The sequence below is a fragment of the Hyperolius riggenbachi genome, chromosome 4, assembly GCF_040937935.1.
Source record: "Hyperolius riggenbachi isolate aHypRig1 chromosome 4, aHypRig1.pri, whole genome shotgun sequence".
Classification (NCBI taxonomy): Eukaryota; Metazoa; Chordata; class Amphibia; order Anura; family Hyperoliidae; genus Hyperolius; species Hyperolius riggenbachi.
This window is the reverse complement of record NC_090649.1, coordinates 50212712-50231087: the sequence shown is the minus strand read 5'-3', so window position 1 is coordinate 50231087 and position 18376 is coordinate 50212712. Positions and strand designations below refer to the sequence as shown.

The 18376-nt window shown below is 46.2% G+C and overlaps 1 protein-coding gene across 1 annotated transcript in view; it reads right to left on the bottom strand.

The window, feature by feature from the left end:
* Window positions 1-434: 434 nt before the first annotated feature.
* Window positions 435-18376, bottom strand: part of CTSB (cathepsin B) — a 37217-nt gene continuing 19275 nt past the window's right edge. Inside the window, exons 4-10 of the mRNA XM_068280033.1 lie at window positions 15589-15703; window positions 13541-13659; window positions 11095-11180; window positions 10871-11017; window positions 7181-7297; window positions 5963-6091; window positions 435-1579 (exon numbers count right to left, since the gene is read on the bottom strand). Of these exons, the coding sequence (XP_068136134.1) occupies window positions 1503-1579; window positions 5963-6091; window positions 7181-7297; window positions 10871-11017; window positions 11095-11180; window positions 13541-13659; window positions 15589-15703 (790 nt within the window). The 3' untranslated portion in view covers window positions 435-1502. The remainder of the gene's footprint in view (window positions 1580-5962; window positions 6092-7180; window positions 7298-10870; window positions 11018-11094; window positions 11181-13540; window positions 13660-15588; window positions 15704-18376) is intronic.

The following is an 18376-nucleotide window of genomic DNA, read 5'->3' as shown; positions in this document are numbered from 1 at the left end:
TGCGCCGCAATTGTGAAATTCCTTATGCGGCCCAGCCTCATCCTGACTTTGCCTCTTGCGGCCCCCCAGGTAAATTGAGTTTGAGACCCCTGCTCTAGAATGACACTTAGGCCTGGTCCACAAATCAAATTTCAGTGCCATGCATTGTGACTGCATTGGAAAGTTACATCTGTTCAGACATGACATTTTAGCATTGCTAGTATGGCAACATCCAAATAAAAATTAAAATGGCTACTGCAGCGAGTTTGCATTTCATCGCTGCATTGGAAATATCTGCTGTGGTCCGTTTCGGGAACCATTTTTTGGTTTGCAGCATGTGACCCAAGCCACATACCAATGTTCAGAATACAAGAACATCCTTGCTAGTGTCTAAATATACAGCTGCTGGTGTGCAGAAAAAAAAAAAAAAAAAAAAAAAAAAAAAAAAAAGCACGTTTATAGGAAGACAAGGCATTTTATTGGCAAATAAAAATTACAAGTTTAAAAAACAAACCAGTTTTTTGAGATGCCCTTCACTTATAAACTAAAGGCAAGCCACTTTAATCATTAGGCAGCTGGCGTAAGGGAGGAGGTGGGGGTTGGAGATCATAGGGCCACTTCCTCCAGTCAGGAGCTGTGCAGAACAACCAGCCTGATCATGGCCCTCTTGAAGTGTTTATGTTGTCCTGGGAGAGAAGACCGAATCTTTAGCTTCAGAAAAGTTTTACCCATCAGTTCAGCTAACAAAAACCAGGGACCCCAAAGCCCAAAAGCTTAGGACAGTCATGAGTACAGTGACTGGATCTGGTCAGTTCAGGCTCATGTGTATGGGCAACAATCACAGGGACAACTGGTCCGGGGATTAAGTGGCTACTACGACAGCGCTCAGATGTCAGAGCTCTGCCCCTTATGTAAAACAGTTGTGCACCACCCCTCATGATTAAATAGGGTCTGAACATTAAGCAGCACGTCAAATAACTATGGGAGCAACAGAGCTAGACTGGCACAATATACAATTTGCAAAAAATCATTTTTTTGTCAGCTAGCCTAGGTTTCCCAATTTTTTTGTTTTTTATTAAGAAAAAAACATAATAAAATTTTGGGGAAATTCAAGCATTTTGGGTAGAGGGAGAGAAGGTAAAAAAAGGCTTTCAATCTTTCAATGTGCAAAAAAACAGAATTATTTTTTCAGAGCAGCATAGTACATGGAGATTACAATATTACTGTTTGTATGCATCACTGATAACAGCTATAACCCTGAATTTTGGCTCAGCTGGTTCTTCCCAATGGTTTGGAGGCATTTAATTGGGCAGGGTAGCTGAGCAGGCAAGAACAAGACTTTCCTCCTATGAGAGATCATCCATCGCTACAACCACACTAAGCCAGACTATCCCATTCTGTGGATTTAGACAGTCCAGTAAAACTGTGCAAATAAAAAACTAAAGTTTGGCGTCCACTAAAAGTTTTGGGGTAAAAATATAAATGAGAGGTTTGCAGCTATCAGCTGAGAACTTGGGAGAAGATTAATCTTTGGGAACACCGGCCACAATCTCAGACTCAATTCCACAGTGATCCTTTCCACGCAGAATCTTGAAGTACCCTGGAGATAAAAATAAAGGTTTTATGCATGTATTTAAACAGTACATTAACCACACCCCACACCCTGGTATACATTTCATTTTGTGCTTAGTGCCACATTAAATAAGTGTAATTAGAAATCTTAAACGAACCCATTTATTTTATTGGTGATCCACCTAGTGATAGCTTATGATCAAGAGCAAACTGTCCGAGACTTGAAGCTGTTAGTTGAAGCTGTAAGTTAGTTTTTCATCGTGGATCTGCTTTAACAGTTTAAGAGGATTTATTCCTGTGATACAATGAGAGCAGCCATGTTCTGTCACTACACAGGTTAAAAAACACGATTGGTTCGCACGATGACCAGGGGCCCCGGACCTCTCTCACTGGCCGGGGCCCCAAGGCCAACATGCAATACCTGGAGGGGAGTGCAGGTGGGCCTGGACCTCTCACACAGGTTATCTGCAACTGCATCTCCACCCCTCAGCCTGTGAAAAATTTACTCCCCTCTGAAATCTCTGGCTAGTAACCTCCTCCTGCCCAGACAGACCCATGTAGCAAGGGCTTATGGGAGCTGAGTGCCTTGGTGTTTTGGAGAATCTGTGGGCGAGGCTTGTTTAGTTTATAGGGAATTAAGAGTATTATAACAAGTATTTGGCTTGAGGAATGCCCTATAAAGTACATGTAAAGGAACACAATTATGCAATGTATAATAGTTTCTCAGATCCACTTTAAAGGACAACTGAATCAGATTTCGCCAAGTGCAGCAGTTGCCACACTCGGAATTGTTTGTAGTACACATCGGCATAGAGCTTAGTACAAAGCGGCATTTGAAACAATGGCCTCAATTCACAGAGCTTTAACACTATCAAACGTTTTTGATAAAATTTTCCGCATGGGTAAAATCTAATTTTGAATTCACTAAGGCGTTATAGATTTATTGAACGTTCTCGATAACACATTTGCTAAATCTATAACGCCTTAGTGAATTCAAAATCAGATTTTACCCATGAGGAAAATCCAAAACGTTTGATAAAGCTCTGTGAATTGAGGCCATAGTAGTGCAGTTCCCGTGCCTGGAGGTATTGGTGGAAATAGCCCTGTAGCGATGGTCTGAGCGCATGCGGTTGAAGAAGCGCCTGCCGGGATGGTGCGGGTCATTCGTGTACATACTCTACATCATAAATACATAGACACATGGCAATGGTAGGGATGAAGAGTTATATGAGGCTGCTGTGTTTGCCTTTTAAGCAATACCAGTTGCCTGGCAGCCCTGTTGACCCTCTGCCTCTAATACTTTTAGCCATAGACCCTGAACAAGCATGCAGCAGATCAGTTTGACATTCTCATAGCGACAATATTAGCTGCATGCTGGTTTCTGGTGTTATTCTAACACCTCTGCAGCCAAACAGACCAGCAGGGCTGCAAGGCAACTAGTATTGTTTAAAGAACAAACACGGCAGCCTCCATAGTCTCACTTCAGTTGCCCTTTAAGCCCGATTGACACTTTCAATTATGATTGGCCAATCACTGACCAAAGCATGTACCGGGCTTTAGGGTGTCTACACAGTTCGATTGTCCAATATATAGTATGAGAGCAAATAGATTTTTAATTCTTTGAACAGATTGTGTTGATAAACTCTCATACTACGTGCAAGTGGTAAAATTGGCCAACCAGGTGTGCATGCACCCTTAGGTTCCTTACACATACAACTTTGGCCAATTCTACCATTTCTATGTAGCACGAGGGCTAACAGATTTTGAAGATCACAAATTGATTTTTTTAAAGGATACCTGAGTTTTAAGTTTAACTTACCTAGGGCCTCTGACCTCTTGCATATGTCCTGTTCCCACCCACGTACACAACGATCCCCTGGGCCCCCGCTGCAGCTATCGTTTTTGCAGTCGGCGGGCCACTGTGCCTGGGTGGCCCTGGCCGCATGCATCCTCACGCCCGTCGTGGGAACCTACTGTGCAGTATGAGGTTTATACTGCACGGTACCTACACAGGCGCAGTGGACATCAACTTGTAAGTTAGCAGCAATGAAAGGGAACTGTGGCAGGGGACCAGAGGATCCTTTTGCCTTTTTTTGGGAGGGGGGGGGGGGGGGGGGGGGGGACATGCCCAGCAAACCCATAACAGGGATCTGGCTGCCTAACCTCCCCCCCCCCACCTTTACCTAAAATCAGTGTTGATTTAGGGCTGGTTCACACTACAAGAGCTTTTCTAAGTGTTTGTGTTTAAAAAATCTCTTGCTAATGTTATCCTATTTGAGTGTTCACACTGGAGCAACGAGATTTTGGAAAAAATCCCCCATAGGACTGCATCAGCAAGAGCTAAAATAAGAAAAATCGCTGGAGTTAAAGAAAAAAAAAAAAAAAAAAAAGCTCAGTTTGACTCAGCCCTAAGGCCTGGTGCACACCAAAACCAGCTAGCAGATCCGCAAAATGCTAGCAGATTTTGAAACGCTCTTATTTTTCTGTAGCATTTCAGCTAGCGTTTTGCGGTTTTGGCAAGTGTTTTTTGTGTAGTAGATTTCAGATATTGTTACAGTAAAGCTGTTACTGAACAGCTTCTGTAACAAAAACTCCTGCAAAACTGCTCTGAACTGGCGTTTTTCAGAGCGGTTTGCGTTTTTCCTATACTTAGAGACACTGAAGCGAAAAAAAAATGATATTATGACTTGTATGTGTAGCACAGCTAAGAAATAAAACATTAAGATCAGATACATCAGTGTAATTGTTTCCAGTACAGGAAGAGTTGAGAAACTCTAGTTATCTCTATGCAAACAAGCCATTAAGCTCTCCGACTAAGTTAGTCGTGGAGAGGGCTGTTATCTGACTTTTATCTCAACTGTTCCTGGACTATTTACTTTTCCTCTGCTAGAGGAGAGGTCATTACTTCACAGACTGCTCTGAAAGACTCATTTTGAATGCTGCGTGTTGTGTAATCTGCACATATTATAGAATGATGCAATGTTAGAAAAAACACTATACACCTGAAAATAAAAGTATGAGAATATTTTCTTTGCTGCTAATCTAGTAATTATTCATAGTACACAACCAATTCATTATATCATTTTTTTTTTTTCGCTTCAGTGTCTAACATTGAGGCAGAAACTCATCCACAATCCAAAAAAATGCCTCACCCTGGGAGTATGCGTTTCTGCAAAACGCCTCCCGCTCTGGTGTGCACCACCCCATTGAGATACATTGACCAAGTGGATCCACAGCCGCAAGCTGCTGCAGAAACGCTGAAAAAGCCGCTCGGTGTGCACCAGCCCTTACTGAGTATTAGAGATTACTGTCCCTACCACAGCAATCACTACCGAAATAAGTCTTACTTCACCATGTAAACTCATCTGGTCATAGCGTACAAAGAGACTCTGAAGCGAGAAAAACCGCAGCATACGCGCCGCACAAAGGGGGTCCCTTCACCCCCAAACCCACCCCAGCACGACTTGGTCGTGCATTTGGTCGCTCCTGGAGGCAGGGCTAACGGCTGCAGCCCTGCCTCCAGTCGCGTCTGTCAGCGGCGCATCGCCGCCTCTCCCCCGCCCCTCTCAGTGAAGGAAGACTGAGAGGGGCGGGGGAGAGGCGGAGATACGCGCTGACAGATGCATGTGGGGCAGGGCTGCGGTGGTTAGCCCTGCCCCAACCAGGAAGCGCTCCCCCGCATTACGGAGGGGGATTTGGGGGTGATGGGACCCCCGTTAAGCCACGCCATAGCGGCGTTTTAGCAGGGGCACACATGCCCCTGCTAACTCTGAGGTCTGAAGCGAGATTTATTCTCGCTTCAGTCTCTTTAATGTATCTGAAATGGGAAGTGTCTGTCATTTGCATTTTGCGATTAAGGCTGGGAACACGTGGCAGAACCACCAAGGTTGCTGAACACGCAGCGTTTTTGCTGCTAATGGAAGTCAATGGGCCGCAAGCATATAAACACTGGTTTTGTTGCTTATTTTTCAAAAACACACAAGTCAGCTGTAACACAATGTTATGAGTTTTTCATACCTTAAAAAAAAAATAATTCTGATGTATTTCTATTTGCTGTTGTCTTCCCAGTTGCATAAAAGTCTATTGAAAAATGCATGTGTTTTTTTTAATGCAAGGGGGGGGGGGGTGAACTTGCGCAAAATGCATTGAAAATGCACAAACAAAAGAAAAACTGCCACACAGAAAACTCACCCTTTCATGCACAGTCATGTGTGCACCCTGCCAAAGGGAGATGGGGAGGTCACAGAAGACTAGATCTAGAATTTCTTTTTTAAATCTCATTACAGATAGCACTGAAATTTGAGGTCAACTAACTAGAGCACCCAAGCAGACAGTCTCCAGCCCCACTCAGGCACAAAGCTCATGAGAGTCCTTCCCTCACTACATAATGATGTAATAAATCAAATCGTACCATTATCACCCCAGTCGGTGTTCCAGGAGTTGGCACACAGCCAGTAGGGAGTTCCATTTTCCACACCCCAGCCGATGATTTTGATGGCATGGCCTCCAATTTCCTCACCGGTCACATGCTGGTAGACACCTATAGAACAAAGGCATAGTCAGTCTACATAGAGGTGAAGGGGCACATGCCCCAGCTATCCTTACAGATGCCCTGTAGCCTGAATATCAGACCCCAGGCAGAACAGATCTGTAATTAAGCATTAAAAGCAGATTTTAGGTTGTGCAACAAGGTAGTGGCAGCAACTGTCAATTGGATACGCAGCCTTGGTCGGCGCACCTCCTGATCGCACTCCTGTTAACAGGAGCGATTTATGTAGAAAAAAAAAAATCCTGCACAAAAGGCTCCCATTAAAGAGGGTTTCTGCAGGCAACTGGAGGAACACTTAGTGACCGCACAGGCACCGGGTGGCTGCAGGAGGCTAGTAGAAGCCCCAGGTAAGTTGCACTCTCTTCAGCTTAGACTTCCTTTCAAAGCGCTTGCAGTGTGAACCAGTCCGTACTGATCCACCCAGCAGCTAAATCCAGCTGTTTGACAAGAGAGTTTAAACAGTTAACAGTGTATTTGGCCAATGACAATACTTTCAAGCAAATACAAACACACATCTGGATTTGTGTAGCAATTGTCTTATTCACTACCAAAAACTCCTTAAAGGATACCTAAAGTGATATGTGACAAGTGATAGACCTGTGTATGTACAGTGCCTAGCACACAAATAACTAGGCTGTGTTCTCTCTCTTTCTCTGCCTGAAAGTTTAATATCAGGTAAGTGGCTGACTCAGTCCTGACTCAGACAGGAAGTGACTACAGTGTGACGCTCAATAAGAAATCAAAAAAAAAAAAAAAAAAACACAAACTCCCCTAGCAGAAAATGGCTTCTGAGAGCAGGAATTGGACAGAGTCTAATAGATTTTAGCTCTGGCATACTTCAATGAATGTGTCAATGAGCAAAAATGTAACAGTAAAAATGTAAAAGTAGATTTAAATATAATAAAACCGTGGAATATCTTAAAAAAGCCATTTTTAGGAAGTAGATAGAAACAGTTTATTTTTGCTTCGGGTATCCTTTAAATAAAAATACATTTCCAAATAAAAAAAATAAAAATTAAGACCTCGTAATAATTAATACGCATGTTATGAATGATCCTGATGGTATTAACCTGATCCTACCTGACTTGTAAGTAGGGAAGTCTGAGTACACAAGGAATGCACCCTCTACTGGCCCGTTCTTGTAGATCTCAGCCTTGATGGCTTCTTCATTGCTGGGGACAGAGTAGGAGGTGGTTCCTAAAAAAAAAAAAAAAAAAAAAATCAAACCACCACAAATAAAAGCATTCCAACAGTCTAATGTTGGGGACAAAGCACAAAAGGCAGAATGGAGAGAACAGTAGAGAGACCATAGGGGCCACTTCCCATTATGCAGGTGTGCATCTTGCAGGACGCACACCAGCACTAGCAAGGATGCAAGTATTTATCTGAATTCCTGTAGCCATGCCTTGCACAGGGATAGGGATTTGGCTGCAAGCTGCGATCAACTGCAGTACACCATCAAACACGCTGGCATGTGACTCACTGAATAGGCAGTTTTCCAGCTGCAAGTCGCATGTAGTCATTCTGCACCAGCGGATATAGGCCCTAAAGCAAGAACCATTTTGGTGTGCATACAAATATAATGCAAATTGTATGCAGCTTGAAAATTTGACCAATCAAATGCAATCTGATTGCTCCAATTCCAATGTGCTTAAAATCTGCATTAACCACCCTGGCGTTCTGATTAAATTGCCAGGGTGGCTGCGGGAGGGTTTTTTTTAAATAAAAAAAAAAACTATTTCATGCAGCCAACTGAAAGTTGGCTGCATGAAAGCCCACTGGAGGGCGCTCCGGAGGCGATCTTCCGATCGCCTCCGGCGCCCAGAATAAACAAGGAAGGCCGCAATGAGCGGCCTTCCTTGTTTTGCTTATATCGTCGCCATAGCGACGAGCGGAGTGACGTCATCGACGTCAGCCGCCTCCGATCCAGCCCTTAGCGCTGGCCGGAACTTTTTGTTCCGGCTACGCTGGGCTCAGGCGGCTGGGGGGACCCTCTTTCGCCGCTGCTCGCCGCAGAGCGGCGGCGATCAGGCAGCACACGCGGCTGGCAAAGTGCCGGCTGCGTGTGCTGCTTTTTATTTGATGAAAATCGGCCCAGCAGGGCCTGAGCGGCGACCTCCGGCGGTGTTGGACGAGCTGAGCTCGTCCAGACCGCTCAGGTGGTTAAAGGAATACTGTAGAAGGGGTGGGGAGGTCAGGGGAAAAGGAGTTGAACTTATCCGGGGCTTCTAATGGCCCCCCCACAGACATCCTGTGCCTGCGCAGCTACTCACCGATGCTCCGGCCCACTTCTGTAATTTCAGACTAAATCTGAAAACCACTGTGCCTGCGTTGCAGTGTCCTCGCTCCCCCTGTTGTCACCAGGAGTGTACTGTGCAGGCACAAGCCATACTGGCACTGCACAGTGCGCCCCTGGTGACATCAGCGGGAGCGAGGACACGGCAACGCAGGCGCAGTGGTTTTCAGACTTAGTCTGAAATTCCAGAAGTGAGCTGGAGGCGGGGCCGGAGCATTGGTGAGTGGCTGCGCCAACACAGGATGTCTGCGGGGGACCATTAGAAGCCCCGGGTAACGTCAACTCATTTTCCCCCTACAGTATTCATTTAAGTTTGCATGCACACCTAACTTGTTACTGACCAACTAGCTCAGACAGTAGAAGTCTACTCTAATATCCACTCTGGCCTGTTGCAATTTTAAAGGAAAGCTGGAGTAATATGAATCCCTGCCAAAATTTCTATATAGCAGCTGCCTGGCAGTCCTGCTGATCTCTGGCTGCAGTAGTGTCTGAATCCCAATTTAAACAAACATGCAGCATATCCAGTCAGACACCTTGCATGCTCAGAGTGTGGCTAAATGTATTAGAGGCAGAGGATCAGCAGGAGAGCCAGGCAATGTGCATTGTTTAAAGTGTACTTGGGATCAGAGGAGGAGAAAAAAAAAAAAAAAAAAAAAAAAAAAACACAGCAAGAGATCAGTGAGCCTGAATGGGGCTGTAGGAAGGGTTCTCTTTTTTTAAACGTTTACTTCCATATCACTCACTTCACTGGCTATGTAGATGCATGCACCAAGGGCACTTACATAGCCAGTCTACCATTTTATTTTTACGGTCTTCTAGTTTCCTCCCTTTTGGAAAGCTAATCCGTGTTGGCTTTCATTTGCACCATTCCTGAGTTTTTCTTCAATGTCCACTGAGAACTTCACACTACGAGAGCTTTTTCAAAAACGCCAGAGATTTTAAAGGCTCTTGCTAATGCTATGGGGATTTTTACAGAATCGCAGCGCTCCCGTGTGAACACATAGGATATCAGCAAGAGCTTTTGAAATCACAAGCACTTAGAACAGCTCTGGTGTGCACCAGCCCATGGGCCTCAGTCACACCTAAACCGCAAACGCTTTGCATTTGGTAGCTTGCCCCCCTCCCGATGCTTCACTGCATGCGGAGTTTGTTTAAAGTGCTTTGACCAAACATTTCTCATTCACGCCCTGACGCAAGTCAGGAAGTGAACTCTGACCCAGAAAAGCATACAATGCATTCTTTAAAATGCGAACACAGGCTCCCCACAAAGCGATTTTGGGAGCATTTAGCACTCTTCCTGTACCTTCCATTGAGGCGGAACCGCCTCAATAATTGTCCATGCACCACTTTGCCGATCACAAAGCTGCCGTAATGCGCTGATATGAACCTTCTCATAAACATTGCACAAGCGTCAGGTCAAGAAAAAAAAAGGGTCAAAAAACGCCCCTAGTGTGAACAGAGCCGGGACAAGGTCCTCCAGCACCCAAGGCTGAGACACCAAAGTGTGCCCCTCCATCCCTCCACCCCAGCCGTCACACACTGATTTCTCTTAGACTAAGAGGCACCCCAGGGCCCCCAACACCTTCATCTCTAGTTATCTGGCTTGTAGTCACTTCCATGTATCTCCTTTTCTTATTTCTTTCTGCTTCAAACACAATTAGGAATGACAGCTGAATGAATTGTGCGCCCCCTCCTACACTGCGCCCTGAGGCTGGAGCCTCTCCAGCCTATGCCTCGGCCCGGCCCTGAGTGTGAATGAGTCCTTAGAGTGGACATTGCACACCAGGATCCTTTCACTTCACTTGCTGGGCTTTGGGCTGGAAACTCTGGTTGCCCAGTTAGTGCTGCTGGCAGCCAGGTGCAGTGGACACCCCTTGTTCAACACCCTTTACTCAGGAAAGGTGCATTGCACCGGCGCAGGGCATAGTGCAAATAAAAGCCAACTTTTTCTTTGCTTTCCAACAATGGGCATGCTACAAAGCTATCTCTTCTCACCTTAACAATGTTACTTTTTCAAAGCTCCCAAAGAGCTAAAATTAAAAGTAAGAAAAGTAATATTGAAATTAAGTTAATCAGGAACAACTTACTTGGTGATTATTTTGCTAGTAATTATGCTAAAAAGGTTAGTTAGGTGAAAAATGCAATTTATGAGCAGTTTTCTGAATAGAGCTCAATATCTAGTGATCCAAAGGGAAGGGTTTGTTTTTTTATTCATTTTTTTTTTTTAAAACAAGGGCAGTCAAAAATCAGTAGACTGGATAATACACAAGTAATCTGTTTTTGGTGGTAAAAGATCAAAGTTTTAAACCTGTGAATTTAGGGGGGGGTGGGGGAAGGAATGAATTACCCAGGCCACACTAAATAGCCAGCCCATTGTTTTTGAAGGAGTTTGTGTAACAGAAGACAGTAGCCATGGTCAGCCAGAATTCGGCAGGAATGGGTTGGTCAAGATGTGGATCACGCGAGCTATTTACCAAAGTGTTTATCCTTGCTGTAGTCGGACCCATAACCGTCCTCGCACTGCTTGACGCATTTTGGAGTTTCGCCTTCCTCACCCTTGCAGGATGGGCGGGTGCCATTGACATGGTGCTCACAGGGAGGGATAGAGTATGGCCTGCAGCCTGGATATACAAGAGGGAGAGTGTCAGTCCACAAACTCACAAGCAATACAGAGAAGACCGCGATATAAGAAACTCACCGATGTGCGACTCATACAATCCTCCAGTCACAAGGCCTTTCTCAGTCCAGTAACCCCAGGCGCCAGAGGGGTAGCCTCCATTGCAGCTGCAAAGACAAGACAGTGAGTTAAACATGCAGGAATGACCAGTGTGGTATAACAAAAAACAAAAACTTTTGCTTATGGATTCTTTGTGGCATGCATTACTAGCGATGTGGCAGGGGTGTGTCGTAAAGGGAAGCTCTGCACTCAGCCACTGTCCAGCCCCTTCCACTGCATAGGATGACCTCGTGAGGTCATGCGCTACTGCGTCGCTGTCAATCACTCGAATGTGGTGTGTAGTGTACTGCACAGATGCAGCAGTTCTGTGCCTGCGCAGTACACACCACATGCAAGTGATTCACAGCGGCGCACTTCAGCGGAGGAGTCCAGGAGCCAGCAGCTGAGTGCAGAGCGGGACAGTGGCTGCTAGGGGTTGGAGAAACCCCTTGGTAAGTAAAGGACTAAGCTGCTCGGACCTTTCCTTTAAGGTGTCCCTTTTATCTCAGAAAGTTGGGAGGTATGCTATAACATTTAAGACTATTGTGGGAAAACGAGGAAAAAATAAGTGTACCATAGTGTGCCTTTGTTTTACATTTGCTACATCTAGAGCAGGGTGTCAAACGCAAATACAAAGTGGGCTGAAATTGAGCTCTAGGACCAAGTCGCAGGCCGAACCTCCATGACTAGTGGCCACCTCTCTCCCTTATAAAGTTCCCTGCTGTCTAATAGATCCTCCCCTATACAGTTCCCTGGTGTCAAGTGGCACCCTTTCCTTGCCTATACAGTTCACTCGTATTTAGTGTTGTTCTCCTCCTGATATAGCTTCCCTGGTGATTTAGCGCTTACCCTCCAACATTGCATTATGTTTGGCCCACTCTAGACCACCAGAGAAGCTAACTGGGGAAACCACCTGAGGGCCAAATCTTATGGCTCCGAGGGCTAGATTTGGCCCACGGGCCGGAGTTTAACATGTATGATGTAGAGCAAGTAAATCAATGTAATTCCCTCCACTCTAGCAATCCATCACGTGCAGGTAAGTTTAATTATCTCGACTTAAAGCTACAGACACATGCTAGCAGTGTTGGACTGGCCCGGCAGTGTGCCAGTATTTTGCCTGGTAGGCCCCGCCTCCAGTGGGGCCCATTAGGTTTTTTTTTTATAAACATTTTTCCCCTCCGGGGTTCCCAGTTACAATCCCTCCCCCTCACTTCAGGGCCCCCCTCCTGTTATGCGCAGCGGCGGCATAAGCTACAGGCTCCAGCAGACGCTAGAGCTCAAACCGCCTGGTGGTCTACTCTGTCTCCTCCTCTGCAGTCTGCAATGCTGCTCGCACTACTTCCTGGTTGAGTGCGAGCGGCAGAGGAGGAGACATCGTAGACCAGGCAGCTGGAGCTCTAACGTCTGCTGGACCCCGGACCCTGTAGCTGAATCTTATGCCGCCATGCATAACAGGAGGGGGGCCCCCTGAGGTGAAAGAAAGGAGCCGGGCCGCCCTCCCAGCATCTGCAAAAAACTTTCCTGCACAGCACTGACTGCAAGTAGCGCGCCAGTCAGATAATGGATTTTAATCCACCCACGCTCCCGGTAATTGATATTAGCCCACCCACCAGGTAGTTGATTTTAGATTGACTTAGATTTATTGATGTAGATTGACAGTCATATCAGTGACTGTCCTCAGGACCTCACAATCTAATCCTACCATAGTCTAATGTATAATAAATAATAAATTTATGTAATGTGCTGCAGGAGAGGTCAGTGATATCACTGACATCTCCTGCAGCACATTACAGAGTACATAGTAATGTCACTGACTGTCCTCAGAGGAGCTCACAATCTAATCCATGTGATATGCATGGTAACTAGGACATTATATTAAAGGGGGACTCTATGCAAAGTTTTGCTGTGAAGCAGTGTTTAATTACAATGCTGCCAAGTTCATATACATTTGGCCCTATCCATGGTACCTCATGACCATGCCCACCTTCTGGTGCATGGTCATGCTCTTTTTCACCACACTCATGGGATGTGTGGGCCCCAGGTTGAAATTTCTCTGGTGGGCCCCCCGTCTGACCCTGCATGCTAGCTCATACTTGCTGTTACAGCTAATAAAGTGATTCATAGCAGGACCTCTGAATGAAAACCTCTGGTGTACTCTGCCAACTTTTGTAATTGCACAACGTCACTCTTCTGGCAAACACTGAACAGAACCAATTCAGGAAGCAAAGAGTCTGTTTTTCAAAAAGGGAAGGCCCTAGATGTGTTAAAAATACAATCTTGGAGGTACTGCATGCAACTGCAGCAATTAGACTAGTGTGGTACATACATTTTGAAAACATGCAGGCTGTCCACAGGAGTCTAAATAACTACAGGTCTGGCTTGGAACTGACCACATGCCACAAATCTGAAACATTCATAGATTTCTTACCCCATTCCACACTCGCTGCCACAGCAGGAGAGCAGATCCTCCGCAGACACCTCCACATTCACCTTCCCATTGGAGTGCACACAGACACGGTCCGAGATGGCCTCCACAGCTCCAAATGCCTGGAAGATACAGGATTGGTTTACAGCACTTTTGCAAGAGACACTGAACACTGCAGAGCTACAGGATCTAATGTGTTAAAGTTGATCTAAGATAACTTACTCATTGCATAGTTTGGTTCCTTTCATGTAGTTTATAGGGCATTCCTCAAGCCAAATTTTTTGGTTTTAATACTCTAATTCCCTATAAACTAAATAAGCCTCCCCCACAGCTCCTTTTGTGCCTTGGCACTCAACCTCCCTGGCGGTTAATTTTGCCAAATGGGCAAAATGTTTTAATTTTTTTGTTTGTTTCATGTAAAGCTACCAGAGTGGTAGCTACATGAAACACCACTAGAGGGTGCATGTGTCCCTCTAGTGCGATAGTCGCCGGCACTAATAGCAAACAGGGGAACGCGTATATAACGCGTTCCTGTTTGGCTTCTCCTGTCGCCATGGCGACGATCGGGATGACGTCATGGACGTCCGGCACACCCGATCCAGCCCATAGCGCTGCCCTGAACTCATTGGTCCGGGCAGCGCAGGGCTCTGGTAGGGGCCTCTTTCGCCGCTGCGTGCGATCGCCGCAGAGCGGCGGCAATCAAGCTGTGCGCGCAGCTAGCAAAGTGCTGGCTGCGCGCACAGCACTTTGAATGGGGCGAATCGCCCCAGTAGAGCCGGAGAAATCCTCCTGCGTGGCATAGCCCGAGCTCAGCTCGGGCTTACCACCAGGGAGGTTAAGCCCCGTCTACACTGGGAGATGTGGTGATCCGGCGGCTCGATTAGCCGCCTGGTCGCCTCTTCCGTGTCCCCGCTGCTTATCTTCTGCTCGATTCCCTGCCATTGTCCCCACGCGGGGAGCAAGCAGGGAATGGGCGGAAGCAAGATCCGTCCTGTCGGATCTTATCGAGTCGCATCAGCGGCTTGATTGATAAAGAAACATCGCGGCCGCATCTACGCGTGTATATGCGGCTTTAGAGCAATGTAGCAAGGGCTTATGGGAGCTCAGTCTGGGCAGGAGGTTACTAGCAAGAGATTTCATGGTGGTGGGGAGGGAGGAGTTAATTTGTCACAGGTTGAGGGCTGGAGATGCCATCAGCTTGCCTGTGTGTAATGTGACAAGCAAAACATGGCTGCCCTCGTATCACTGGAAGAAATCAAACTGTTGAAGCGTTTGCAGCTAGATTTGCTGTGCAAACTATATACATTTTAGAAAAGATATATAGACAAGTTACTTGCTATAGTTAGTTTTTCATCTCTAATCCACTTTAAATCAAACACACCCTTTAGTAATCATCCTAAACGTGTTCTATTAAAACCAACAGCATAATATGGCTCAAGTATAATCAAGTATAGGACCCCCTAATCACATCAGGACAGAGTCTAGTCACTGCAAACTAAAGAGATGCTCTTTATGGTAAAGCCTAGCTAATCAGCTTTCTACTTTTTCAAGTAGTAGCCCCACCACCTCAGAAGGGCCATAGAAGCAAACTGCTATTGCCCCAGGGCCCCAAGCCAGCTGCCTGGCCCCCACCTTGTGGCCCCTTCAGAGTTTGGCAATGAGAGTGACTGACCTATCCCAGCTGGCATCAACTCATGGTTCTGTGAACTGTCTTGCCGCATCCTCACTGACCCAGGAGGTCACGGAAGAGTGGCCCCCGCAACAATGGAGTCTGGAACGCACGGAGCCACATACTGGAGGAGCGCCCCAGCTGGGACAGGAGAGTTACTACACTGCTGAAAACTCTGCAGGTGCCCCAGAGAACTCTTGCACTAGGAAGAAGCAACTGATAGCAGTCATTTACAGATAGCTGGCTGCTGAATTTAACAGAAGCACATCTATACCATGTAGCAAGTATACACAGCAAACCCTTTCTTCATTTTGAAAATTAGCGACAGGTTTACCCTAGCTCAACACATATAGGCCCATACAGCGTCACCATTACTACATACCCAGCAGGAGCCGCAGGAGCCCTGGTCTCGGATCTCCTTGATGGTTGGGCAGTGTGGCCACGCCTCCCGGGAATCAAACTGATCTGGCAGGGTCATTTGTTCAGAGTCGGAATAGCTAGAAGAGATCACATACAATTTACACCATCAGCACTCACCTCTTTCCCAGCATACTATATGGCCAGGGATAAAAGGCCTCTAGGTTGTCACTATTGCATACCTCCCAACATTGAGATGAGAAAGAGGGACACTTAATCCACGCCCCTGCCACACCCCTTATCCCACCCCCATCACACTAGAGATTTCATAACAAAAAATATGTTTTATAATTCAAACCACACTGGTCCTTTCCATCCTGGTTCATTTTCCTTCGTAGTAACATTGTAAAATTAGTACTATAGCAATTTAAAGGATGGGAATAAAGTTTAGAGTCAAACATTTTTAGTTGAATATATTTACATAGAAAAAAGGGACAGTGTTAGAAAGCAGGACAAATGAGGAGGAAAGAGGGACAGAGCTCCCAAAGAGGGACTGTTCCTCTGAAAGAGGGACAGTTGGGAGCTATGCTATTGGGCCACAAGAAGCCCAATGCTAGTGATGTAAGGGTATGGTCAATGAGATGCCATTAGTTCCAAGCTGTATAAATTTGCATCAACTGGGAAAGCAGGGCTGTGGAGTCAGAGTCTGAGCAATTTTGGGTACCTGGAGTTGGAGTCGGTGGTTTCATAAACTGAGGAGTTTGAGTCAGGCAATTTTTGTACCAAATCCACAGCCCTGAAATATTAGACTAAGGAGTCAGAGTCAAAGCCATTTTGGGTACCCGGAGTCTGTGGTTTCATAAACTGAGGCGTCGGATGGTTTTTGTACCAAATCCACAGCCCTGTTGGAAAGTCACCAAAACTGCAGCATTTGGATTGGCTCATTTGCAATACCTGCATAAACTTGTAGTACTTCATAAAAACCTATTGTTGGTTGTAGAGCAGCACCCATCCATAGGGAGATTTATGTGCCTCAGCTCACAGCTCTCCACACCACCAGAGCTGAAAATTGCAGGAATCCACTTCAACAGGCACCATCAGCATATAAATAGGCTCTTTATTGGTCACATGGATAAAATGCAGTCAGACAGACCGCCGTTTCGAGCTTCGTGCTCTTTATCAAGTGGTCACAAAACTGCAATACAATAGTATGCAGCAGGGGATAGTTTAGGAGGTTTGGAAATCTCTGCTGTGCTCTACTCCAGCAGTGTTCCATCCCATAAACCATTGCAGCAGACAATGTAATTTTAGCACCAACGTCCCATTGTAGATTTGCATTAAGTGGAAAAGGCTAAAGGCTCATACACACAGACTATAGTCTTTGGAAACTGAAAGATCACAGACCAATCTTACCACCCTTCCTGTAGTATAAGAGCCATACTCTACACAGTCTATTCTATGGAGCTGAACTCCCCATCAGAAAAAAAATCTTTGCAAGATGCTGCACACACAGATGCTGTACAGACACAAAAGATCTGTAGCTGCAAAAGATCTGTTCCTGCCTAAGATCCATTCCTGCAAATTGCATTCATAGTCTATGAGATCTGCAGATCATCATACACACCTTGTTTAATCTCCTTGGCGGTAACCCAGTGTGTGACACGGGGTAACCCACCGGAGGGTGCCGCTCAGGCCCTGCTGGGCCGATTTACATAATTTTTTTGCTACACGCAGCTAGCACTTTGCTAGCTGCGTGTGCATAATGATTGCCGCCGCTCCCACCCGCCGAGCCGAGTTTTGCATGAATAAATCTTTTGAGTGCGCGCAGCATCTGTGCGCGCAGCATCTGTGCGCGCAGCATCTGTGCGCGCAGCATCTGTGCGCGCAGCATCTGTGCGCGCAGCATCTGTGCGCGCAGCATCTGTGCGCGCAGCATCTGTGCGCGCAGCATCTGTGCGCGCAGCATCTGTGCGCGCAGCATCTGTGCGCGCAGCATCTGTGCGCGCAGCATCTTGCAAAGATTTCTATCTGATGGGGAGTTCAGCTCCATAGAATAGACTGTAGGTATGGCTCTCATACTACATGAAGGGTGGTAAGATTGGTCTGTGATCTTTCATTTTTTTAAAGACTTTGGTCTGATGTGTGTATGCACCTTTAGAACCAGTGATCATCATAAACCATGACCAATAAGGTAATCAGTCCCACCCTGGAGTCACATGTTTATTAGCAATCACTGCTTCTAGCAGCAAATACCAGTTCAACCAGCAGCAGTGTGACCTGTTCAGCGATCATATAGCCTCAACTTCCTCCTTCCTGCCGAATCTAATTTCCCCGTTAGTGGACCTGAACCCTTGCACACAGGACAGAAGGAAAACAGAAATGCACCCTGTATGCATTTCAAAAGTTTAGCCTGTCTAGTTCCCCCTCATCTGTGACTAATCACAAATGCAGAATTTGTAACTGACAAAAAGGTTTTCTTTAAATTATGCTGCTGCTCATCTTTTAGAGCCTAGAGGATGTTCTGAGTTCAGGTCCGCTTTAACCCTCCTGGCGGTAAGCCTGAACTGAGCTCGGGCTATGCTGCGCAGGAGGATTTCTCAGGCCCTGCTGGGCTGATTTGCATAATTTTTTTGGTACACGCAGCTAGCACTTTGCTAGTTGTGTGTACTGCCCGATCGCCGCCTCTCTGTGCTGATTTGCTGCTACCCGCCCCCCCAGACTCCATGCGTTGCCTGGCCAATCAGTGGCAGGCAGCGCTGAGGGTGGATCGGGACTCCCTTTGACGTCACGACGGGGGAAGCCCTGATGGAAAT